Genomic DNA, 25,961 nt, shown 5'->3' with positions numbered 1-25,961 from the left:
GATTGGTAAAATACTATAAGTTCAAGGAACCAACTGCAAAATTTAGAAATATAGGACCACATAAGAAATAAAAAATGCAAAGTTCACATATCTTTTTTTGTCAAAGTAACATTTCATTCATTTCCACGAAAATATAAGGAAAAAGTCCAATTGCAAACCAAGACAAATCCCAGACAATTCAAAACAAAACAAGCTTCGGATAACAAATGAATTATTAAAACAAGATTAGGGGCCACTCGCTCAAGGAGCAAATTTATGACTTCTTCTAACCAAAATTGGCAGTCAACCGCCAAATTCGTATGTAGTAATGACCACACATTGAGATCTCCGTCTGTTTGTTAGGGCTTTACCTTTTGGCAGTGTGCGCCTAGGTTCGATGTCCCCAACACCATCGCCGTTCAGAGTAATAAGATTGAACGAGCATAGATCCGACACTTGTGAGAGCGAAACCTTCATAAAACTTCTCGGATCTTCTTTAAAACTAGACTTGTACATCAACAAAACTCGAGAGAAGCGAAACCCCGAAATCATACAAATAAAAATTCCAAAATTTACACTAGATCTGAATAGAAATCTCCCCGGAATAGGAGAGAGAAGATTTAAGATCTAGATAAGATCAGATGAGAAAATTTTCGCAAAACGGGATGAAAGCAAGAAAAAAAAAACAGAAAACCAAATCAGCCAAAGAAAAAAGAAATAGAGAGGGGAGGGAAAGATAGAGCTCAAACCCTCCCCACCATGAAAGTTGAATAAGGAAGTTGTGTGAAAATGAATGTCAATTTGGCCCAAGCTGAGCTTTAAAACCCGATCCGTTTACAAGAATCAATCAGCAAACGATTCAGGACCCGTTAATGGACCCGAAAATAACCCGACCCATGGATCGACCCGGATTAGAAGAACTGTCGATGTCAAAAAGACTGAAAGAGACACCAGGAAACATCAACGCTGATTTCTCCCCACTCTGCTCCTCCTTCTCCTCCATCCGAGGTAAACCTCCGCGATCGAAGCGTGTTCTCGAGCTGAAGGATCGAGGATGGAGAGGAAGATGGCGGCCTTGCGATCCCTCCGCCGCTCGGCTTCGGCTTCGGCTTGCTTCAGGCCCTCTTCGTCTTCGGCCGCCGCCGCCGCCCTCGGCCACCGGGACCTCTCTCTCGCCCGCCGCTTCGGCGTCCTCTCCCGGAGCTTGTTCGGGCTTTCCAATCAGCCCGTTTCGGGTCCTCCCACCAGAAACCTTGCTTTCGGTGAATACCCATTTCCCCTTCTTCGCTCGAAACGTTTCGGTGCTGGGTGTTGATCTTCGTTTCTTGATTTCGTGTCCCTTTTTCTCGAGCTTTGGTTAGTTCGATTCTTCATCGGTGCTCCCTGTGGGACATCTTTGAGTGAAAAGATGGATCTTTAGACGTAATTAATCTCTGGGCGGAACGCTATTGGCCTTAGTATGTCAACTTTACTTCGGGGGGGAAATTACATCATGATCTGTGAGGTTGAATGTGAGGACTTTGTGGTGCATTCCTGTCTGATGCCATGTTGAGCTGTTTATGTTGCGTTTAGCTCCTGACTTGCTCTTTCTCTGCTCAAATTCAACTGGTTTATCTCCCTCTTTATGAGAGGTTACATTAGCTGCGGCTTTTAGTTGTAACGGGATTTTAGTGCTCTTGGTTGAACTCGAACCGGGTGTTTGGTTTATTTAGGTTGATTTTAGCGAATAATTGGGAGCTGTCACTTTGTGAGGTGTATAGGGATCTAAAGAAGTAGAGGACGTCGGTATTTGGAGCGAAGACGTGGCTTCGCCGATCATTTTCTTTCTGTGTATATCTTGGATAAATGGGGACTTCTGTGGAGTTGCTTTGTGATGTTTTTATGATATAACGATGTGTCTTTTACTAGTCAATGGTACCTCAAATGGTGAATTAGTATTGCCCTTTGAATTAGGCATAGATACTAGATAGTGCCTATAAGTATGGACAGCTGGAGATACATACACGATCCTATGCAATGCCAGTTGTCAGCTGCTTAATTCTTGTGTAGTGATGAATTCAAATTGACCGGTTTTGAAATATGATGATGATCCTGGAACTGATTTCCTCTTAATTTTTACTCGGCGTATAAATTGGGCTAGTGAGAGCTGAGATTCTGAGACTTGGTTTTCTGAGATTTATGCTATCAAATGGTCCTTTATTGTTTGCTTGGCTGGTGCTAATGCTTTGCTTTTCTGAGATTTATGCTATCAAATGGTCCTTTATTGGTCCTTTCTGAGATTCTGAGACTTGCCACCATTGGTTCTGGATGACCATCTTTTTAGTTCTGTGGGAGAAAGTTCCTTGCATTGGTGTCAGATTGTTATCTCCAATGAATTCTGTTGAGCTGCAAGTTTGGTGGGTCAAATTGGTCTCTGCTTATCAGTTTAATGCATGTTCCTTTCCATCCAGCTTTAGTTTCTAAGTTGTTACGGTGCATTCCATCATCTCAGCTTTTCTCTCTGGTGCAAACCTAATAGATTGCAGGCCCCCTTTCGGAATGAGTATGGGGAGCACACGTTGTTTCAGTGAAGATGTTACTCACATGCCCGACTTTAAAGATCCCGATGTTTTGAATGCATTCAAGGATCTGATGGCTGCTAGCTGGGATGAGCTTCCTGATAACGTTGTGCATGATGTGGAAAAAGCATTGTCCAGGAATACCGATGATAAGGCTGGTCAAGAGGTCTTGACCAACGTTTACCGTGCAGCTGATGCAGTTGAGGAATTCACTGGTGTGCTTACATCATTGAAAATGGAACTCGATGACAGTATTGGATTGAGCGGCGAGGTTAAGTTCTCCTTATGATTGAGAAGGCTGAACACTTCCTGTACCTTATATTTTTTCTTTTCTCACGTGTATGACCTATGGTTTTCTTGCAGAATGTAAAGCCCTTGTCAGATGACCATGCCAGTGCCCTTCAAAAAATTTATGAACGGTATACTGCCTATCTGGACGCGTTTGGACCTGATGAGGCTTATTTACGGAAGAAAGTAGAGACAGAGTTGGGAACTAAGATGATTCACTTGAAGATGAGATGTGGAGGCCTCGGCTCTGAATGGGGAAAGGTGAAGATATTTTTTTCTCATGACAGGCGTTGCAGCAATTTTTTTCGTGGTTTCATTTTTATGTAGTTCTTTACATCGCATGTTACGTTCTGATATGCCACAAGAAAACTCCAACATCTAGAGGGTAACTACTTCAAGCGATGTATGTATGCAACTTGATTTTGCCCTTTCCAGGGAACTGGTGATTAACATTTGTTTTATATCCCTTAATCCCATGGACAACGCAAGGCCACTGATGCTGATGCTGATGCTGATGTTGAGATGCTTTATGTAAATACAACCCCCCCCCCCCCCCCCTCCCTGAGGAAAAAAAAAGAAAAGAAAATCCCCCAGTGTGCTCTCTCTGTCGCACAATTCTGGTCGGAATCTTCACAACTTTGGCGAGTCTCATTTGCCTATATCTAACCATGAGATAATATATGAAGATATAGTTGATGGGTAATTAATTGGTCATAAGCGCATTCTCCTCTGGAAATCTAATTGGGTTGGTCTTCCTTTTGCAGGTTACGGTTCTTGGAACTTCTGGACTTGCTGGATCGTATATTGAGCAAAGAGCTTAAACCGTGGCGTTCATTTTTATCTTCTGTCATCGAAACTCTGCAGCTTGCATTTGTGATCATGTTTTTCGGAATTCGGAAGGAAGTTTGGTAGTTGAAAAAGTCCAAAGAAAAAGTTTGAGTTGACCTGTTCTTCAATAAAGGATTCTAATTGTTGACATAATGTTGGGAATGAGGCTGTATCTGGTGATGTTTCCCATGTTTAATTGGCCATGAAGAAATGTTCTCACGATATTTGTCGTGCAATTTATTTTCGAATTTGCTCCTCTTTGATAGTTGATTATAGTTGCTTCCGGTGCTAAGACACGACCTTTCCCGTGATCCTAAATAACGTGTGTTCTAAGAAGAAGATGAACCTGAACAAAAGGGAAAAACAGGGGAATAAATGTTCCTTGGGTGGTTTCTGTATTGATATTATTGGTAAGTAATTGGCAGGACACTTGACATTCAAAACCCATTTGGATGGGACCCATGATAGAGTGAGATTTCCATATTCAGTGCAAGAGATAGACCTAAGTTGACAATGCACGGGGCGATTCGATGATATAACTCAGAACTGATGCATAGTTGTTGAAATAGCGATTATTCGATCAGATTTACCCATCTTCGCTTAGTATACACTTCTTTGCAAATTGAATGCCTTCTAATATGCCAGAAACTCATCCACAATCTTCAATCTCAGCTTGTGATAAACTGTCTGAATTTCTGTTTTCCCTACTTTCTCTGGTTTGCTGTAAGCTGACAAAAAACAATTTTCCAGTAATGTGACCAACTTTGTCCAAAACTACCCATTTATTACATGAACAATCAACAAAGAGTCCACAGATCAAAGAAGCACTAAATATAGGGCATCCTTCTCAGCCTAGTGCCTCTCCTCCATGACCATGACTCTGTTGGAGACTTGGGCAGAGGCGGAAGCAACAGAAGCTTCCGGCACAGGCCGAACGGCCACCCCTCGCAGTGACAGAACTCCTGAATGATTGAGCGCCGCCGCATTTCTTGGATCATCATCTCGTTCAAGCTTGAGCACCGCGAGAAGTTGGTCCTCACGGTCACGAACTCGTCCCTGCTTTCAGTTGCAGCGCTAGAACAGCAGGTGAAACAGCTCCTCACGGTGATGAATTCCTCCCTGTCGTCTTCGTCATGATTGGCCTCCTGTCGACAGGTGAAAGATAGCTCGTCCATGCCCGGAGAGAAGACAAAGGAAAAGCTCTCGGTAGTGAAGTTCGCCTTGCGCCTTAGCTTCTCCATGGCTCGACTGCGAATCTCTGAAACAACCTCCTGAGAAGCACCAATAATTCGTTACAAAGGTTATATTTGATCCGAGATTCCGGCTCTGAGTGCAATGGTGTGAGTCTTCCTGTATCTAGAAGATTTCTCATGACTAATTAGACAAGATGCAATTGTCTGTTCGTGGATAAAGCTCATATCAATTTCCTTGACAAACAGAGTAGATAGAATCAAAGCCGATGAGTTAGTACTCCTTCCTGAACTGATTCAGTATGATACAACAAACACATGAACATCAAAAAGGTTGGTTAGAGGAAAACACAACAATTCTTTTTACTTTAACATAAAGGAGAAATCATTACTTCCTGTTCATCGTCGGAATCGCTCATTGGATACTCCTCTTTAGGGGTTGACTGCGAGAGCTGTCTATCAAAAGTATGGCACCGAGAGAATGCTTCCTTGAGTGCTGCAGAGAGGCACTTGCATCTCTTTGGGGGGTTTGGTGGCTCTTCTTCATGATAGAACACGCCCATGTTTGGTGAGCTCGAAGGCAAAGGGATTGGTGGTGGGTGCGGGAAGACTCCTGGTTGATTTTTAAGACAGGAAAGAATTTGTGAACAAGAAAATGTCAAGAACACGATCCCATCAAATGCTCTCGATGGCAACTTTGAAGTGCTCTGTGATAGTGGCCTCGCAGCTTTCTGAAAATTACAGGCTTTTATTCTTTAGGGTAAAGACTAAGATAAAATAAAAATATGACATGACCCGCAATTCCATCTCAAGCTTTCCTTCATCACCTGATGCGGATTGTGATGGCTGTGACTTTTAAGTCCCTCTTGATCAGACCCTGTTGATTGTTGAACTTTCATGTCAAAAGCCTGTGATTTTTTGCAGGAATTCTTAAACTTTTCCCAAAAGGGGGATGTATGAAGTAAATTAAACATAACATAGATTTCACTTTAAGATGAAGTCATTTGCAGCTATGACATCATACCAACCGTTGCTCTCTCTAATTCGATAAAATTTGGTAAAGAGATGAACAATCCCTTCAAAGGAATGATTTAAATTGATCTCAGCCGAATAAGGTAAAGGATGAATATCATCTCGAAGGCTCGAACTTTATGCACAGAGTTCTGCAAGAAATAAGATCAGAAACAAACAGAGAACTAACCTCTGAAGCTGAAACTCTCTCATTGCACTTTCTGCATATTCCAATCGACTCTTGAGAAAATGGGCAGTGCTATCTTCACCTCAAACCAAAAACTATATTTCAGATTGGTGACATGTTTGACTACTGTTGTGAGCTCCAAGTTGCACCAAGTGCTCGGATTTTGTCAAACAGAAGGTGGCTGAGAAATCTGTTGTGTCCCCTTACACTTTTTAACCCCAGCCTCGTTCTCGGTATCTAACTTGTCATATAAATATCCATTAATACAGCTAGGAGTTATGTTGGCATTGAATTTTCCAGCCTATAAAAGAGGGACTTAGCTCTAACTCTTTTTGTTGCTCATTATACTGCTCACGGGGAGGAGAAAGAAAAACCGAAATGCAAGACCTATTAAATGACTTTGTTTACAACGGTGAGTAACAGGGGTGAATAAAAGGAACCGCACGGACGGGACCGGACCGAACGGTTCTAGGCAGTTTCAGGGTACCGGTCCGGTTCCTGGTTTCAATTTTTTGGAACTAGTAATTTTCAGTCCGGCTACCGATTTTATGTTTGGAACTGCCTACTCGGACAATCCGGACTGGACCAATTTTTTTATTTTTTTAATTTCTTACAAATATGTAAAAACTAATAAGCCCTAATTTATGTTCTGTTAAAATAGCTTCTGATCATTGATTTAGACTATGGTCCCAAACATCAAAAGCTATCGATGACATCAAATTCACTTCACTGCCTTGTGATGAATTTTGCCTGTAGCGGAAGGAGATAGTGCACGCTCACATCACATGAGCTTTCCAAGTATTTCCTTTCGGTGTCCAAAGGCAAGAAAAGAAAGCGACAGAAGTTCTGCAACAGCAATAACTATGAAACAATGCATCTGGTCCCAAACATCAAAACTTATCGATGCTTTTTTATGAGAAAAATAATTAAAAGTTTATGCTTGAAATGAAAGGTAAAACGAGAGAATATAGCGACAAATCAAAAAAAAAATATAACGTGTCATCTGTTCCGTTGGCTCACCCGGGAACCGGATCAGGTCTGATTTTGGGGGCCTACAGTCCGGCGGTTTCCAATTCTTAAGTGAGAACTAGACCACCCGGGAACCGATCACCCCTAGTGACCACACAGAACTACAATTGTCTTTCTATGTGTTTATGAACGTGAAAATTAGTGACAATGACGGATGTATCTATGAGAATTATTAAGCCTGTTGGAGATATTTAGAAATCTTCTAGGGATATTTAGGATATTTCCTCTGATTTTCTATATCTCTTTTGATTATACATATATGATTTGATTTCCTTATATTGTCATCTATAGGCTTTATAGAATGGCTATCTATGGTAACATAATATTACAATCGAAACTACAATCAATCAGGTTAACGCGATTATGATTCTTAGAGATACTCATAATAATACTCAGAATCAGATAATATATTTCTAACATCCTTGTTTTTTACGGGGATTAACATAGAATTTTCGATATATATTTCGATATATCATAATGATTACATCAGCCTATTTATAGGTTTTATGAAATGACTAAATAAGATAACATACCAATCAAGATACGCATAATCAAAATGAGTTTTTCGCACATTCTTAACAGATACAGAATATCATTAGAATTATCCTAAATATCTCTAACAAGCCATTCCAAATGGGAACTTGGCTAACTTGACTATTCATGTTTCTTTAGTCAAGACCAGGCTCTCTTAATTTACCCACTTTGATTTGTACAAATCATGCTAGTTGGGTTACTAAATTATTGACCTTTCGATTTGTCAAAATCAGTTCCATAGCTAGAAACACTGCACCAACAAGGACCTGTCAGCTTTAGAACCTTCATTTCAGGAAGAGCAAGTGGTCCTCACTAGGTTGAATGTTGGTGTAATGTGCTTGTGCGCGTAGTCATGGCCACGGGCCGGTTTCGGCCCGAAACCGGCCTGGTTAAACCCGAGCCCGCGGTTTGGAACCGGAACCGGCCCATGCCCTACCGGCCCGGTTCCGGTTCCAGAAATTTTTTAATCGGCCCGGAACCGGCGGTTCAAGGCCCCGTTCAAAAAAAAAAAAAAGAAGAAGAAGCTGCAGACATGGCGAGGGTTCGACCTCGCCGGCGTCGGGCGAGGCCGGCCTCGCCAGTTGCAGGCGAGGTCGAGCCTCGCCAGATCCGGTGAGGATTCGACCTCGCCGGCCTCGCCGGTTGCAGGCGAGGTCGGCCTCGCCCGACGCCGGCGAGGTCGAGCCCTCGCCCGACGCCGGCGAGGCGAGCCCTCGCCCGACGCCGGCGAGGCCGGCCTCGCCCAGCCCAAGCGAGGGCGGCCCAGCCCCGACGCCGGCGAGGGCGGCCTCGCCTAAGGCCGGCGACCTCCGCCGGCCCCGGCTATGGCCGGTGGAGGAAGAAAAGAAAAAAAAAAGAAAAGGAAAAGAAAAAGAAAAAAAACAGAAAATAAAAATTATGAACCTGCCTGGAACCGGTTCCGAACCGACCGGTTCCGAACCTGAACTGGAACCGGAACCGGCCCGAAACCGTCCGGTTCATACTTGGCCACGAACCGGAACCGCCGGTTCCAAACCGGAACCGGTCGGTTCCGAACCGTGGCTATGACTATGTGCGCGTGTTACAACAGTTCTGTTGGATAACCGCTTTCATTCGGTCCAAGTCAAATTACATAAATGCATATATTGTGGGAATCAAATCAATGAGAGTAAGACTGTGACAGTTTATAATGGGAAGTTCTCTTTCATAGAGTCACAGTATTGCAGAGAGTGATGAAATAGAATCCGTATCAGACACCAAAGAACAGCTCGTGCTCAAGGATTTGCTCGACAGATGCATATTTACAGTCTGCATCGCAACTCAGGTAGGGAAAAGAAGAGAAGAATGTAAAAGGTTTCGCTTGCTTATTGAGGTATGACCAACGTGAAATAGTCGATAGTGAGCATTGCTGACACAGAAGAGTTCGTGATTCACATACAAACTGTTCATCACATTAGCCAATCAATCAGACGGCTAATCAAAAGCTGTAAACCACGATTCAGATTCTTGTGAGTGAGCTGCCACCATGTCTTAAGCCATATCAATAAGTCAATTCAAACCTCAAATTTTGGAGGTCCCAATTCATCATTCATAATATATCTCAGTTGCCTGAATATTGATGAACAAGTAATCTGGCGGGTCCGCGAATCTTTCTGAACATAGGGAATTCATCTCCCTGAGAATGAACTATTCAGGAACACGCAATTACGTAAATTCTCTCAGGTAGCCAACTGACGCTGCACAGCTTCTTCGGTCAAGAAGGTTAGCATACAATTCATTCCCACTCTACCAGTCCTCCGATAATCTGCTCCCACATCAGTAGAAAAATAGTATCCTCCTCTTGGATCCTGGCAAAATCTGACATCTAAGGCAGTGTAGTTTCTACTAAGAACAAATCATGACCCTGTCTAATCACCAATATTAATTCCAACGTCCTGCTTCGGGATCAGGTAATACCTTTCATCACAAATTATTTATGCAAAATCGAATGACTAATGAGTTCAATCTAGACAATAGACAGATGGATCATAGAGAGTGATAAGCCTGTGGGATGCGAAACTCACAGTTTAGTCAACTGGCTCCCCAGATTTCTGGAGCTGTTGAGAAGTAAGAGAAATAAGAGAGTGAAGCCTTGCATCAGCAGAAGCCTTATCAGGCGGGCATTTATAGAGAGCAATATTGAGCGAATAAAGAGCCTCGTCACGCTTGCCAGCAGCTAAGGCAGTACATCCAGCCCTGTATGCTTCATCTGCCATCCTAGCATCATACTGCGACATCGCATTCTTATCCGAGCCCTTATACTTTGAACCAACAGATGATGGGGATTCAAGGAATGCACTCACGCGTGCATATTCAAGATTGACAATGGCAGTGTTGATCTCTCCCGTGAGAGCTTCCACTGTAGGTGGGAAAATCTTGACACCATCAAAGACGCTCCAAGCTTCTCGAGAGTTCGTACTGAATGAATTATAGTTGCTACCCCAAACAGGGTCATAAAGATTCACAACAAAAATATCAATTCATCACCTATTCTGTCTACTGGAGTTGTGGTTTCAATCTCCAGGCCATTCTGAATAGTCCGAAGACAAAATGACATAGTAATCTGAATCCGACCACCACTAGAAGAGGCTCCGAATCGGAGTTACTTAAGATTCCAGCGCGATTTTTGTTCCTACGGTGCGATTGTGACAAAGATACCTACGACAAGTGCATCTACCTTACCCCTGCCAAGCACAGCGGAAAATCAACAATGAGAAACAATCTTCTGCAGAATATGCCGACCAATTCACAACCAATATGCGAATAAGTGCATCCACCTTGTCCCTACAATCCATGTGGTTGGCTTTTACAGTTGCCGCACCGGGCTAGAGTACCGATCATCCGACAGGATTAACATGGTTCACACGGACACCGTGCGGAACACTCGATGGCTTCGCCACGTTATTTAAGTACTGGTTTCGTCGAAGAGTCTTAAGCATCTCGATAGCATTACTCTAGCATCCCTGCGCATTCGAGTTATGCCACTTAAGTAGTAACAATGATGCAGCTAAGCACGCAGAAGCGAGGGGTCATATTTGAAAATTGGGTATATTTTCTTAGTGATATAAAACTTCATGATTCGAAACAACAAATCATGAATGGAAAATGTTTGTTTAGCGAAAAAGAAATGATTTGGGAAATATTTTCTTAAAAATAAATAGTTAATGAAAAATATTTTATTATCAATAATGATTTATATCCAACCATTTTCGTGGATGATTTCGTTCATTCGATTTTATAAGCAGTACAAGAGATCATGTTTAGAAAAATATTTTCTAAATCATTCATTTTCTGATAACAAATGGAGTACTGTACATATTTGAAAATTGGATCCATTTAGAAAAATGGATTTAGATTGCTTTAGAATGAGGAAAATTTGAAGTTGATATTTTTATTTTTTTATTTTCCTTTGATTATTTTGTGCGATAATGATTTTTCTTAAATAATAAATATACATCGACTTTCATGAAATTTTATAATAAAATTATCATGTGAAGGCTACCTTTATATTTTCAATTATAAAGCAAAGGGCAAAGGAGTTCTTGATGAAATGTTTAACTTACCTACTTAGAAAATACAAGCACGTTAAGATCCCTCACATGCACATGAATGTAAGCAGACACGTTATTATATAGATTAGTTATATTCATTAAATGACTTGTAAAAGAGTTTAGAATAATAAAACCCAAATTAATATATATAGTATAGGGATTCATAATTTACTTAGACCTAACCCCCCTAAAGGACTTTCTCTTGATCTCACACCCGCTCACTCCGCGCTCTAACCTCAATTTGGATATGAGTTTGCTTAAATTGGATTAAATATGAGCGTATTTTAACAATATAAGTTGGATCAAATATGAGTCACTAATTTATATTGCACGGAAATGGATCAATTTGAATCGGACCAACCCGATCCACCCATTTGACGTGTCTAGATGTAAAAAATAGCGATGAAGTGGAGTAAAGGAAGCAATGGTGACCAAGAATGCGCAAAACGAAACGTGAACATTCAATCGAATCGAATGAATTAGGTGGACCAAAATCTCTTCAGATGTTAGAGCTGATCATCCTACAGAAACCATTGTGTCCGGCTCAATAAAAAGCCGAATCCTCAGAGAACAAGAGCCACAGGGAAGAACTATCGATGCCGATAAGTTATCTGATGTCCGTACGATCATTCCGCTCCCATCCCTTGAAATTGGACAACCCATTTCTTCCAACTCCTGAGAATCGACACTGAAATAATCCCCACACCGGCATTGGTAACAGAGCTGTAAGATGTCTCCAGAATCTTCGACCGTCATATCCTCTAAGCTGACATCCTCTGCAGTTCCGGTATCCTGTCTTGAAGCCTGCAGTTCAGTATCATAAAGTCTTCGCGACTTGGCATCACCAAGGACTTCCCATGCTTTTTGAATCATCAGAAATTTATTTGCCATGCTATGATCAGCACAACCCCTCTCGGAAGTCGTCTGTAATTTATCCGGATGATAATTGAGTACGGAAGATCGATAACTTGCACGAATTTCTTCGTAGCTCGCGTTTTCTTTGACACGCAAAATTTCATAGTATGTATCTGTCACAGAATGCTGGCCAAGTACCATGGTTCAAAGGAGAACTGGCTTCAAGCTAGCTACACTGCAAAATGCATGCACACAGGAAAACTTAATACAAGCCAAATAATTAAATAACAGAAGAGAAAATTTCTAAAAAGAGTATGCTTCCAGATTAAACTCAAAAAAACCAACCTCATCCTGTATTCAAACAGGACCACGATCAAAACAAAAGCAAGACACCAAAGTTTGCCGTCGTTCACAAAGGATGTTTCAGGGACTTAAGCCATCAGATGCTAATTCACAAGTGTGCAGTCATATATCTTAGTATGTGTACGTTGGCACGTGGGCCATGCTGCAGCCTAATATTGGTCATCGACGAACTAGGTATGCATTAAAATGCAAGTGGTTCTTTGTTCCAATATCATAATTGAAGCCAATACAAGATGCTGTGTTTATTGTCCAGGTAGTAGCGATATCAGTACAAACCAATAGCCAAATACAAGAGAAGAATCAAGTCAAGTGATTCTATAATCCTTTTGTCATAGCACATGATAGTCATCTCTTAAGCTCCAATGCAGAGTATAGTTAATTATCGAGTTTCATTCGCTTTGAAGATCAAGATGGTCTCGTATTCTGTTCAGAACTAAAGCGTGCAGTCCAAATTAGCAAGGAAATAAGTTGGAAGTGTCAAGGCAACCTACTTCATGCCCAGCAGGTCGGCAAATATCTCAATCCTTTCTTTGACTAACACAGCTATGGCATGCATATTTTGGCTCAAAATCATGACACCATAGAAGAATGACTCTCGACTGACTTTTCCTTCAACTAGTAACGTGAAAAACAACCATATGAGCAAGGGAAACACATCACCTATAAACATCAAGCACAAGACAACATACAACTTAATACATTAAAACCATAGGCCCAAGAAGATTAGCTTCAATCTGTTTAAAACTAAGATCTCTGCAAAACTTAGTGTAGACTGTCAACAATATCAAACCACAAGTGAACAGAAAACCGAGATTTACACTCGCATATATATAGAAAACCAACACCATGCCTAATAATGCGAGGCAAAGCAAAAAAGGGTAGTCTCTCCTTCTAAAATCCCTAAGAAATATCACAAAACATACATTCATACACATTGACGAATGACTACCAACAGCCAGATGAAGGGCAGATCATACTCAGACACCAGTCGGTTATCAAAGCAAAATTGTTACCAGTGAAAAGGTACACACTATACAGATTCATTCTCTAATTACATTACTTTGCAGCAAGGCCAGCAACCCCATCAACATCCATTTTAACACGCCACCAAAGCCAGGGAATCCTATGTCCGAATCCCACATTCCCCTTTATTTTTTTTTTTCTAAATTTTTCAACCGCGCTACCTATAGAGTACTTCACACGTTGTATCCTCGGCTTTCGCCATTCTGCTAATCTTCGTATGAGGGCAGCACCAGGATACACAATATACATTCAAGTTGTTCTCCGATAGCGTTTTCAAAACCATCACCGAATGATAATAGTCTGAGGATGATCAACAGAAGAACCAACATTGACCTAATGTAACAGCGGGAAAACGAATTCTTTCACAGACGAGGAGGAATTAAACTCAGTCGGAATGGTGGGATTTAGGCAACGCGTGTTTATACAACTGGCTCCGTGCAATTCAACTTCAGTTAGGAATAGTCAGGTTACTCCTCTGTAGCCAGAGTCGATCATGGACAAACAAGTATCTGATGAACCTCATTACCTTGGACGACACAAGACAGTGGGACTTAAAGGTCGAGGAGAATTCGTACCGAATTGCACCAACGAAAATCGACAGAGCCAAAACATTTCGAAGCCGAACCCACGTCACGGTACGGATTGAGAAACATTCAGCGAATAAATGACACGAAATCTTCAAATTTAAGCACCAATACAAGGAAGAGCATATTCGCAAGGCTCGGTTTCGCTGCCGAAAGGGGAAAAAAAAAATTTATTTTTGAGGAAAGAATTATACGTGTGAGGCGGCGGGCTCCGCGAAGTCAGAGAGGAGTTGAGTTGAGCGCCGGGTCGCCGGAGTTGGTCGGACGGAGAGAGCGAGAGAGAGCTCTGCGATCTGTTGGAGGCTTGGTGGTGTTCGCGAGAGCACGACGGGAAGGAACTGAAGCGAGAGGGGAGACACCGGAGGCGAGCGACCAGGATTGCGAGCAAGATAGAGAGAGGGCAGCGGCAGAAGGAGAAGGAGAACCAGAGGCGAGCGAACGAGCGAGCGAGCGATCGTGAGCGCTCGCTCGCCAGAGAGGAGGAGGAGGAGGAGGAGAACGGAGGCAAGAGATCGGGAGCCAAGGGAGGCACCGAAGAGGTCTAGGGTTCTATTTTAAAGGAGGGTTAAACTTGGAATATTATTAAGTTTTTGAGGGCCAAAAAGGGCAACCGCGAAAATTTCATTGATCTTGATATTTACCACTCGAAATTCCGCACGTAACTCTTTTCAATCCCTTCCCTTTCGCCGTTCTAAAAGCCCCGTAAAAAAAACGGCACATTAACTGAGCCCTATCCCTCTAGTGATCGGTTCCTGCCTTCGTTCGATAAACCCTCTCACTCTAACATTACATACATATCTGGATATGCCATGATCTCGATCTCAATCTAGATCAAAGCGTGGTGGTCGTCTTGCGCTCTCTCGCCCGACCCGTCGATCCTTCCCTTCCCCGCTCTCCCCTCCCTCTCTCTCTCTCTCTCTCTCTCTCTGACTTGTTTACAGACGGCCACCACTCAAGGCAGTTGCCGAGGGCTAATCGTCGTCCTTCCGGCAATGATCACCGGCACGCTATGTGCCATGACCGAAACCCGGAAAAAGTAATTCTCACAGTCGCACGTGTAGCACGAAGACTGTAAGGGTCCCAGAAAATTGATTGAACCGCAATTTGCTCTGCCAATCCGGTAGTTGCGGCGGCCCGCAATGGACCTCGGGCTTCTATTACATCCCACGGGCAAGAACATTGTGGCGGACAGGGATGATAAGGTAATCAAATCAGCTAGTTGAGTTAAATCATGCACACACGCATCATCATCCTTCGAGAAGCACAGCAATTAAAATATGCCTTTTCTTACCGACATGTGAAGCCTACTCGTAAACGTGATGAATGAGTACAGGTAGGCACCAGATTGGTCCCGTTGCTACCGCTTTCACTAAGAAAACTGTCATTGCTTTAATAATGACCCAGATAGCTGCACACATACATGCCCCTGAGAGAGAGAGAGAGAGAGAGAGAGAGAATGAAAGAGAGAACGCATAAGTGCCAAACCTTCTTCACCGTATGACAAATCAAATGCCCCAATATCATGATATTCTTGGCATGTCAGATACACGAGAGCCGGGCAACCTTTGGCGCCATCCGACTTAATTCGATCGGCACCGAGACCACAAAATCTCGTATCACGATTACAAAAATGGTGTAACGAATAGATATTGAAAGATGCGTTTTCAGTCCGACAAACAATGCCAGGGAGTGAACGGCGCATGATAACTCGGCAAGGCCAGCTTCTTTCGAATCAAGAACAATTTGCAGCTCCTATACAGTTTCAAACAGCCTCACGAATTTATCCCCCTGTTATACAATAACAACACCAGAAACCCAAGGAACAACCAATGGCGCATTTGGATGCGCATCCCTATATGCCTCAGAATACTTGTCCTTAAAATTCAACTTCGGTTGCTCTGCCTGCATTTTGACAATGCACACGTAAATGGTGAAAACCTTAAAAGAAACAATGCCAACATGCAGAAATCTTCATTTGATTAGAAGAGACCACAAAGTTTCCAGATGAAAAAAAGTTCCAAAACTTACGTATTTAAGCCAGCACTCCTGGTTCTTGTGTTCATAGATATCTGGAGAGAAACAACCTGTTTCGGATGGGCAATATACCCAAATGTTACATTTCTTTTCCCCTGGTTTGGCATACTTAGCCTGATCCAAACAAGCCTGACAACATTCAGCCGCACTTTCTTTATGATGAGTAAGGCCCCATCTAACAGCATCACCAGCGTAGTCTGTATGGAGTTCAGCATTGCACTCTGGAGGCACTGGTCTGCCGGGTAAAACTTCCTCCTCTGGAAAATAAAATTACCACATTATAAAGGCAAGCGTTCTAATCGCTGACAAAACCCATCATATTATTCTACCGCGCTAGTCAAGAAAACAATAGACTACAGGGAAAGGCAATTAAGGAAGAGAGAATGGAGACATGGGAACAGAAGGTGGGGATCAAAGGAAAACAGGAAAAATAGACAATAGATAAATAACTTCATAATAATGTATTAAACAGCTGTTAATGCACTAGAAAGAAAGGAAGAGAAACATTACCAATCTCGTCTTGACCCTCGGGCTTATCATCATGTTCCTTGTTGATGACTTCAGTTGGTATCCAAAGTCCAATCTGTTCTGATAGAACATCCCAATTAGAGTCCAAGGCTTTCAGCAACAACCCTGCATTAAATTTAATCAAGGATGTTTAGTAATGAATAGCTTATTAGAAAAAATAAAAAAGAGTACTGGTGCATTAACACAAGTAAAGCAAGTTATGGAGCATCGCCTAGATATACCTGCCTCCTCCGCCAGAAGAGTTGAATTGACGCTGTTTCCAAGGGTCACTTGTTTGACCTCTTGTAGTTTTTCCTTGCGCCAGCTTTCAACTGCATCTGTTTATCAAATATTTATTCAAGACATTTATAAACTACATGATAATAAAAAGAACCATAGCAACAACCGCTGCCGCAATAACAGCAATTAAGTGGAATTGGATATGATTCACACATTGCACCACGCAATAAATCAAGAATAGAGGAAAGTCTCTTCCTATTTCCATGAAGATAGCGAATGCATCCTTCATTAGGTTCAGGATATACAACTTGCCAACAGATAAAGTACATGACTTGCTAGTAGCAAATTACTCCAGTCAGAGGACCTATTATAGGGATTCTGCAATATTCCAACATAACTTCCTCCATCATCATTGCTTGTGGTCTACCAACATCAGCTTCAAAGTAAATGCCAGCCAACTCTCATTGACAGACAAAAGAGCGGAAGGAAAAGCCTTTGTTTTAGTCTGGTGAATTGATCACTCACTAAATCTGGCTGTTACAAATCTTGGGATATAGGAGAAGCGACTTCCTCTGTGAGGGAACGTGCCTTCTGCAAGGGAACAATTACTTCATACAATCATTACCTATAACTCTGCTGCTATGATGATCCTTGTCAGCACATCCCCTTACAGCTGGTCATCCTTTGATCGTCACTTACAAGATGTTATACCCAAGACTGCAGTCATACATTTCACCATCGAAAAATTGAAAAGGGCCTTGTCTCAAACTGTTCACCATGCTATGAATACCTAAATGTTCAGTTAGAATTACAGGCTGCAGATTTTGGGAGACTAAGTTTCACATACTTGATAGTCAATTCTATCACAGCATACGCTCTATATATGCCTATACATGAACAGCCAGTTTTCTAAGAACGTGACTTAGTGCATAATAGGAGCTCCCCAGTCCAAAGGTATTCCAGTGGCTCTTTCGGAAGTATAACACCCGGAAATTAAGATTCAGGATTCAGTTGCTAAACACCTAAATTTTGAGGTCATGACTAATCAGTAGCAAAGTCATGCGGCAACCTGTGCCACTTCAACAGGAAGGTTTTCCAAAATCACACACAAATCCAGTTAGACCTGGAAAATAAAACAAATAACTGCGTCTAAGATAATCCCAGTTTCTACGTAAAGAGAACAGATGGCGAATCGGGAAAGCTAATCTATCCAATAATTTTTGTGAGGGTGTCCAACCAGACCCATCTGCAGATAGGTCAGTTCCTCCTAGAGCAACAGAAAACCTACATGAATAGGTAGATTTTCCACAGAGTTCATCGATAAGATTTTGGTATCCAAAAGGAAACCATCCCAGAAAATGGCACAGTGATCTTGGGCCGAAGGCTAGTGTCAGCTCAAGTAGCGCTACTGCACAGGACATAATACAACTGAAAGAAGACTCGTTATGGCACAAACAATCTACATGGCTAGTGCTCCTTTCTTGATCTTTATTACCCTATCCCTGCGAAGCTCCTGGTATACATAATTTAGCCAATTGGCAAACCCAGTACTTGGAAACATGATCACTAAGGAACCATATCCAAACTTGAGCATCCTCCTTCCTTCACACCCTCCAACAAGCTTTTTCAACAAAACAAACATCATCCATAAGAAAGGAGGTACACCACCAAGTACAGAGAAAATATGTTAAAGATAATGCAAAATAAAGAAAAGCCTGATGAAACACAGAAGGCAGGAAGCTAAGTAGAACTTAAATGATGCACCAGTCTAGTAGAGATTTGTAGATGATTTCTATCACCAGTGCACATGGCCAGATCCATGGATCTTCACTTTCTTTCGCACTAAAAGAACATGGTGATGCTAGTTGATACCACCACTATCTAGAGTATGAATTGTCTCCATTGGTCAGTGGTCTCAGAGATCTTGTGATCCCACCTGGTGAAGGCTGACCCAGCACTAGTGGACCATGCCAGGCACTACAGCTTAATTGTGAAATTGGCAGAAAGGCTTTGAGGTGCATATACAGCACCAATAAAAAATATTAAGGCCGTGACTCCTTTTAACTTATCCTCAAGAATTTTCCTGGAAGATGCTGTCCAGGTGAAAAAAGGCTCAGACTGTAGACGCGATACAGTTGAAAAAGGCTACTCTTGATGGAGCTTTTACCATTCCTTATGCACTTAAGAGGGAAGCAAACTCTCCCCAGGAAGAAACTACCTTAAGCCGACACCAAGTATCAACCTCCTAGATATTTCCACAAGATGAGATGTCAAAAGGATGAGCTAGAAGCAACACAAACAAATTTATTCTCGAGGATACCAATCAATGACATCTTTTTTACGTGAAGCGCCAGCTGGTCACAGAGATATAACGACACTTAAGTCCTCGAATGCATGATGATATCCCTATGAAGGATAAACAATGACACTTACACTCTGAAATGCAACATGAACGATGTGGAAAATCCTAAGATAGCAAAAACCAGGAAAGTGAGTAAAAAATTCTGAAACAAAAATAAACCATTGAAACGGGTAAAAAAATTAAGAAACTTGCATCAAAAGCATTTGATGGAGTTTCTTTCCTAAATGGACACCACACCACACCAAATTGGCAAATACTATACAGTGCTACTCAAAATTCGAATGCCTTTACTCGAATTTATGGGGCTATCTCGAATAAGAAACCTTAATAAGAGGGTTTTCCCAAAAGTCGACCGATAAAGTTTGCCCGACTAACCCAGCTGAAACAAAAGTTGCAGGTGCAAGCATACATTGCAAAAGCTAGCTGCCACAAAGATAATTACATCTAGGCTATAGAACAACGTAGCAGCGAGTAAAATTATCATCAACTACAGGTTAAAAGGGGGGAAATAACGGGCACACGACATTAAAGCCAACTTGTGCTGACCTTTTTGCTCGTTCGCCGTCCCATTGCCATTAAGGCCTTTCAATCTCTCCAAAATCTCATCAGTGATTTTCTGCTTCAACGGGTGCGGCAATTGAACTGCTCCTCCCGTAGACATTCGCTTCTCGAGCCTTTTAACCTATTTTCCACAGATAAAAAAAAAAAGGGAACTGGTTCTCGTCAATTCCAATAATGCGGTCGCAAATTTAGCACTCGCTTAACCGGATCAAACACTGTCTCAGCAATCTACCGACCCAGCAACAGGCATGCCAAACATAGCAAGTAAGAATCTTTATAATGCCTATATTACCATTTTTACGAGCTGGAGCGGTTTGGCCGCTCTCCGTATCCGGATAGACTCCTCCATCTTCTCAATCTGATCAGGCGTGTACTTAGTAACTGCAACCACCGACGGAGAAAGTTCAGGGGCGCACTCAATTCGGACGAACGGCTAGACAGAGAGAGAGCGCAAAAACAAAGAGGGGATCATACCATTGGGGGAGTCGCCAGAGGAGGAGTAGACGTAGAGGGAAGCGTAGAGGTAGCGGAGGACGAAGAGCGCGACGACGATGTTGATGGAGCAGACGATGAGAGTGGTCCTCTTGTACGAGCACCCCAGCTTCCCTCCTCTCCCTTGATTTCCCCAATCCCTCGCCATTCTCTACCTCCCCTCCTCATCCCACCGCCGCCGCCACCGCCGCCGCCACCATACTCACTCTCTCTCTACTCTCGGAATGCCGCGCGCTGCTCGATGCGGGGGGTGGAGATCGCGCCGCCCGGATCGATCTGCAGGTCGCGGCGGCGATCGGAGATCCTCCCGGCTGCCGTCACCGGTGACGCGCGCACGGTCGCGGCCCTCGCCTCGGTGGTTGCGGGTCGGTGCAACGCCCCTTCCCCCACTTCGTTTTCTTTCCTTTCCTAATCCGAGCACACCGGAGGAAGAGCGACACGCGAGAGAGAGAGAGAGAGACAGAGATATTATAAGAGGGAGGAGAATAAATGCTCCCTCACCGTAGCCTGTAATCTTCGATTGTTTTAATTTTAATTTCTCTTTTTTCCGCCTTTTTAATTGTGGCGACTTTTAATCATCAGATGTAATGATATTTTTTTTTATGTCGGATCGGATATAATGATGCGATAATTAAAAAAAACATTCGATCGCGGGTCAAGTTTATTCGACGGGCGAATACGTAAATTTATTTTCTTTTTACACATGTATGTATATATATATATATATATGTGTGCGCGCGCGCGCGTGTGGGGGTGATGACTCTAATGGTAATTTCTTTTTTTTAATGTTTGAAATTTTTAAAGAGGAAGAAAAAAAATCGGGGGTTGAATGTTAGATCCTGAATTAAATCGTTCTCGAAGTGTGGGGCCCTCTTGGAAAATGTCTCCTATTCATTTTTCCTTTTAGTTTTTTTACATAAAAAAGGGGGGCTCAAACTGCACGTGAAAATAAAAAAATATATTTCCCTCGTCGACAATAAATTATGCCCAAATATTTTCGTGGACGACAGAAATGCTGTTCTTTCGTTCATTTCTGTAAGCGATACGGCCCGTTCATTTTTTCGGAAAATATTTTCCTGATGGTTCGTTTTTCCGACAAGAGCTCCATTTGTTACTCGTGGAAAGTGAAATATCTAGAAAAACATTTTCCAAAAAAGTAATCATTCGTGTCGCTTGCAAAAACGAGCGAACGAAGAACGGATTTCCATTTTCCCGAAAACGATCGCTCGAAATAATTAGTTAAAGCAAAACGGCTTAATTATCGATAATAATTTACGTCTGACCATCTCCATGAACGATAAAACAGAAAAGCACGTTCCATTGACTCGTATTCGCGAACGATACGAGCGTTTTGATTTTGAACAAATTTAGCTTTCGAGATCATTCATTTTTCTCGAAATAAATGTAAATTTAGCGTCGGGAGACGTCGAAAATAAGGAAATGAAGATGAGTAGGGGAGATACGTCGGGGGGGGGGGGGGGGGGTTGTGATTCGGTAGGAAATCGTTGTCGGCGGTTCAGGGAATTTGGGCTTATAACTTGCAGCTGAAGCGTTCGTCGATGACGTGGCCGCCTTTCGTGACGCCCGAAACGACGTCGTTGGATATCGAATCCCCCTCTCGTTGGGGCGTTCTCATCGTTATGATCAGGACTTTAGTTTGCATTTGCATGCCGAAAGAAAAAGGGGAATCCGCCCGTGATGTAACACGGTTTTTTTTCTCTCTCTCTTTTTTTTTTATCGAAGATGTGAACCCATAGTTAATTATATAGCATTTCGGGGGCCCGAGTATCATCAAGTGCGTTGGAATGCCGATCGTCTGATGCGCGACGTCCCCGGATCGGTGTACGTGACTGAAAGCGAGGTCGAACGTGTCGGGAAGAGCGAACTCAGACCGAGAAATGCCGGGTGCGCAGCAAACGCGCCGAGTATTGGCGTCGGGATGCTCCGCTGCGATGGATGCGATGCGTGTTGATTCGCGGCAATTGAAGCAAAGCCTCGGTTGTGCTTTATGTATCGTCCCTTGAATTCTAATCGACTCAATTAACTTATCGAGGTTGAGAGGATGAACTACTACTTGTACCAAGTAAGATTTTTTTATTCGAATTGAACACGTCAATTCTTCAAAAGCAAATAATGATATAAGTATTCGTAGCAAAAGTCACCATAAATTTTTGACGGTCGTGTAAATCTCATAAAATGATTTAAATCTTAACATGAAGATGAAATCCGCAAAATTTTCTTTTTGGTGTGTTTTTTTTTTTTGTCCGTGCCACTTCAAGATAAACCAAATGCCCTATAGATCTTTGGTTTTTATTTTGTAACATTTTATTTTTGTCTTTTTATTAGTTTTCTGGTGCTTTTTGGTAGCATGTTATATGTTGATATTACGACTCCGTACTTTTTCCGGTTTTAAAAATTTACCTCTACATTTCATGTACCGAATCTATTTCATTTCAGCATAAGTAATTAAAAAGAAAACAATGTGATGAAATTAGAGGTTAATTCGCAAATGATTATAGTCCGAAATTTCTCCTTTATTGATTTAAAAGTTGCGGCAATTTGATTTATCGAAATTGTTCGTGGCATGTCATAAAAAGGCGTATTGCAAATGCTTTTTTTCTCTCTCCGAAAAGGGGTCTGAACGGGTTATGACATCTCTCACCCATTGCCGGAGCCCGTTCTGAATAGCGACGAGAGGGATCGGGCAAACTGGCGGCGAGAGGCCGTTCTAAGATGGTGCTGGGAGCTCGGCAGCCAACCTTTGACATGGAGCCGGCCAATAGTCGTGACGACCTCCAGCAGGTGGCGGAGCCGAATAGCCGTGTCGGGTCGTATTTGCTCGGGACGGTGGGGGGGGTTGTTTCCCTTTGCATTTCGTGTTTTGTCTCGTGTCGCGCCGGCGAGGGCCGTCCCGCCCCGCCCTCGCCGGCGTCGGCACTACCTGGGCCGGGGGAGGTAGCACAAGATCCGTTGACCCGATAACCCCGTTTTTGGGCCGTGAAGGAACATGGGCTTTGGGATGGGCCGTGGGCCCCGTCCGTGACGGACGACGCGCCGTACAGGAGGGGGGGAAAATGGCGGGAAAAAGGGCGCCGCGAGGCGCGCGAGCTCTTCCGTCTTTCTCGCCTCTCGATCCTCCGCCGCTCAGAGAACACGGCTCGACGACAATGGAGGCCGACGACATCGGCGGCGGCGGCGGCGGAGGAGGAGAAGAAGAGTTCGGGTTCTCGAGGAATTACTTCCTCGCCAAGGAATCGGGCGGCCCCGGCAAGAGATCCGCCTGCAAGGTCTCCGACATCGATGTCGCCGACGAACAGGTTCCGCTTCTCCCCGATGGTGCTTTTCGCCTTCCGTCGTTCTTCGCGAAGTTCCCGCGCCTGAAATTCTTCGTTATCGATTGAGGTTGACTTCTCTTCTCTTGTCCTCCGTCTGCGTGTGCGTCTGCGTGGGTTGACCGCCGACGCCAGGAACTCGTGGCGGCGATGTCCGATATCAGACCTAAGCACGAGAAGGAGATTGCGGCCCTGAGGGATGGTTACAGGAGCTTGTACGGTCGGTGGGTTTTCGAGCTCAGGTGCGCCCTCTTCTCGGTCGCGAACTTGGCGTACTTGTTTGGATTTTTCGCCTGTTTGTCTTAGCTTAATCCGGTTCTCTGGTGCTAATTCGGCTGTCTTGTCATCATCATAAGGTATCCAGAAAGGGCTTTAGGGGAATCTAGTTTGGAGATTAGGTTTGTTTCATTTCTGGGTGTGTGTGTGTGTCTTGCTCGATTGCTTACGGTTGTCAATTTTTCTCGTGTGCAAGGTGTGGTTTTGGGATGCTGTTTTATGGTTTTGGATCTAAGAAGGCGTTGCTCGAAGATTTCGCTTCCACGGCATTGACTGATTATTCCGTCGTCGTCATCAATGGCTACCTCCCATCGATCAACATGAAGCAGGTATCATTTTCCTTGTACACCCATTGTCGAATTTCGACAGTTTCGTGTGTACTGTGCTACTTTCGATATAGATATGAAATTGACTGGCGAGAGTGTCTTCCCCGTTTGGGGTGGCTGTGGGCAGCCGGGCAGGACGTTTGTAAACTTTTGGTTGGTAGATTGTCGGTATCTGGATGAATTCTCGATGCTTGACGTGCAGGTCGTGCTCGGCTTGGCTCAAGTGTTGTGCGATCTTTTGAAGACCAAGCGAAAAACTCCTGCAGCAAGTGTGTCTAAAATAAAAGAACCATCCGTTTCTCAATCCTTGGATGAGCTTATTTTGTTCCTGAACGGGCCGTGGGCGGAGGAGAAGGATTTTTTCATTTGCATCGTCGTTCATAACATTGATGGGCCAGGATTAAGGGACTCAGACACTCAACAGTGCCTTGCGCGAATTGCTGCTTGTTCTCATGCTCGCATCATTGCTTCCATTGACCATGTCAATGCGCCTCTCTGTAAGTGTTCAGCTTATCATCGATGAGTCCACATTCAACAGTGGTTTAATTGCGGCAGGCATATAGATAGAAGTATCTTACCTGGTGTATTTTATGCCTGCTTAAAAGCTCTGCATGAAAGTTCAGTTAGTCCTTTTTCTTGCATTGCGTAGCAAATCGGATCTACCTGACTGTGAATCAAAAATAAAATCTGCTATTACAATAGTTCTAAATTTTCTGTTACTTGACTTCAGCTTATGCTTATGTGAGTGTTTGTGTGTTGTAAACCTGTGAGTAGCTTAGTATCTGGTTCACATAAAACAAAAAATGCACATGAAAAAGTTTATCTCAGTGCAAGCCATCTGTGGTGTTATTCTGTGATCAATACTTCCTGATGTTTACCGGGGTTTGTTGACAGTGTGGGACAAGAAGATGGTTGACACGCAGTACAACTGGTATTGGCATCACACTCCTACCTTCGAACCATACAAGTATGAAGGAATGTTCTTCCCATTGATTCTTGCTCATGGCAATACTACCCAAAGTGCCAAAACAGCTACAATTGTCTTGCAGAGTTTGACACCAAATGCCCAGAGTGTCTTCAGAGTACTGGCAGAACATCAAATGGCTCATCCTAATGAAGAAGGTAAGTTAGGAACAGTTAATAAGAGCATTGTTGCCTGTTATGTTAGTATTCATGTCATCTTTTTGTTGGAATTTCAGGGATGCCAATTAGCAGCTTATACTCAACATGCCGAGAGCGTTTTCTGGTGAGTAGTCAGGTGACACTGAACTCACACTTGACAGAATTCAAGGACCACGAGTTGGTCAAGATGAGAAAAAATCCGGAGGGAGAGGACTGCTTGCACATCCCTCTGCCAACTGAGGCACTTGAAAAATTGCTGAAGGACATTGCATAGGGAAAGCATTCATCAAGTGGTGAGAAATTGCCCCTAACTTACACTGAGCATCTGCTTTACAGATTGTGCATCTCTAGTGACTGACAGTCAACTAGTGGACTGATTTTTAGTTACTCTTTGATTACTGTAATTGATTTGAGTTTGTCAAATGTAAATTCGTCGTGGGGTAGTTGGCCACTTCAGTCTCGAGAAAGCACAACCTGACAATGCCACTTTTGCTTAAAAATTGAGCGAGGACAGTAATAAAATGCAAATGACCGTGAAAGCTGTAGCTATCCCAACTTTGCGAAATCTTTTGTCCAAAAATGGGGTAAGTATGGATTCTTTAGGGCCTTGAAAAGGATTGAGAACCCAATCAATGCCATGAGGGGCAAGTGCTTTCTTTGAAATACAAGGGGCGACTCAAGTCTGTTCTGCTGATTGACCTCTTTTCCGAT

At 43.0% G+C, this 25,961-nt stretch overlaps 5 protein-coding genes across 9 annotated transcripts; 2 read left to right on the top strand and 3 right to left on the bottom strand.

Annotated features, from left to right (window-relative positions):
* Positions 1-978: 978 nt before the first annotated feature.
* Positions 979-3,909, top strand: LOC115675821 (succinate dehydrogenase subunit 5, mitochondrial). The gene is made up of 4 exons (XM_030598603.2): positions 979-1,241; positions 2,498-2,808; positions 2,901-3,086; positions 3,590-3,909. The coding sequence occupies exons 1-4, from the start codon at positions 1,034-1,036 to the stop codon at positions 3,644-3,646; spliced, it is 762 nt and encodes a 253-aa protein (XP_030454463.1). The 5' UTR covers positions 979-1,033; the 3' UTR covers positions 3,647-3,909.
* A 507-nt stretch (positions 3,910-4,416) lies between these two features.
* Positions 4,417-6,412, bottom strand: LOC115675822 (uncharacterized). Of its 4 annotated transcripts, none has more exons than XM_056321236.1 (4): positions 6,045-6,412; positions 5,671-5,751; positions 5,236-5,574; positions 4,417-4,924 (listed from the first exon to the last, which is right to left on the bottom strand). In XM_056321236.1, the coding sequence occupies exons 2-4, from the start codon at positions 5,740-5,742 to the stop codon at positions 4,481-4,483; spliced, it is 855 nt and encodes a 284-aa protein (XP_056177211.1). In that variant the 5' UTR covers positions 5,743-5,751; positions 6,045-6,412; the 3' UTR covers positions 4,417-4,480. The 4 variants fall into 4 exon arrangements, with proteins under 4 accessions (XP_056177211.1, XP_056177213.1, XP_056177212.1 ...); XM_056321238.1 differs by having other exon boundaries at positions 5,236-5,456; positions 6,045-6,403; XM_056321237.1 differs by having other exon boundaries at positions 5,236-5,456; positions 5,671-5,720; positions 6,045-6,402.
* Positions 6,413-11,611: 5,199 nt separating this feature from the next.
* Positions 11,612-14,513, bottom strand: LOC115675934 (uncharacterized). 2 transcript variants are annotated; one of them, XM_030598750.2, is made up of 2 exons: positions 14,193-14,513; positions 11,612-12,263 (listed from the first exon to the last, which is right to left on the bottom strand). In XM_030598750.2, exon 2 carries the CDS (start codon positions 12,227-12,229, stop codon positions 11,690-11,692), a length of 540 nt encoding a protein of 179 aa, XP_030454610.1. In that variant the 5' UTR covers positions 12,230-12,263; positions 14,193-14,513; the 3' UTR covers positions 11,612-11,689. The 2 variants fall into 2 exon arrangements, with proteins under 2 accessions (XP_030454610.1, XP_056177198.1); XM_056321223.1 differs by lacking the exon at positions 14,193-14,513 and adding an exon at positions 13,990-14,147.
* A 981-nt stretch (positions 14,514-15,494) lies between these two features.
* Positions 15,495-20,368, bottom strand: LOC115675932 (uncharacterized). Its single transcript, XM_030598747.2, has 7 exons — positions 20,177-20,368; positions 19,995-20,083; positions 19,688-19,823; positions 16,782-16,877; positions 16,543-16,665; positions 16,027-16,289; positions 15,495-15,900 (listed from the first exon to the last, which is right to left on the bottom strand). Exons 1-7 carry the CDS (start codon positions 20,340-20,342, stop codon positions 15,790-15,792), a joined length of 984 nt encoding a protein of 327 aa, XP_030454607.1. The 5' UTR covers positions 20,343-20,368; the 3' UTR covers positions 15,495-15,789.
* A 2,916-nt stretch (positions 20,369-23,284) lies between these two features.
* On the top strand, positions 23,285-25,706 carry LOC115675930 (origin of replication complex subunit 2). The gene is made up of 6 exons (XM_030598745.2): positions 23,285-23,511; positions 23,662-23,768; positions 23,999-24,131; positions 24,331-24,625; positions 25,023-25,250; positions 25,328-25,706. The coding sequence occupies exons 1-6, from the start codon at positions 23,362-23,364 to the stop codon at positions 25,522-25,524; spliced, it is 1,110 nt and encodes a 369-aa protein (XP_030454605.2). The 5' UTR covers positions 23,285-23,361; the 3' UTR covers positions 25,525-25,706.
* Positions 25,707-25,961: the final 255 nt, after the last annotated feature.

The sequence above is a fragment of the Syzygium oleosum genome, unplaced genomic scaffold (assembly GCF_021117445.2).
Source record: "Syzygium oleosum isolate NSW1041296 unplaced genomic scaffold, Sole_v2.1 Sole_v2.22, whole genome shotgun sequence".
In the NCBI taxonomy this organism is placed as follows: domain Eukaryota; kingdom Viridiplantae; phylum Streptophyta; class Magnoliopsida; order Myrtales; family Myrtaceae; genus Syzygium; species Syzygium oleosum.
The sequence above is the reverse complement of the archived record's forward strand: the minus strand, read 5'-3'. Positions and strand labels throughout refer to the sequence as shown.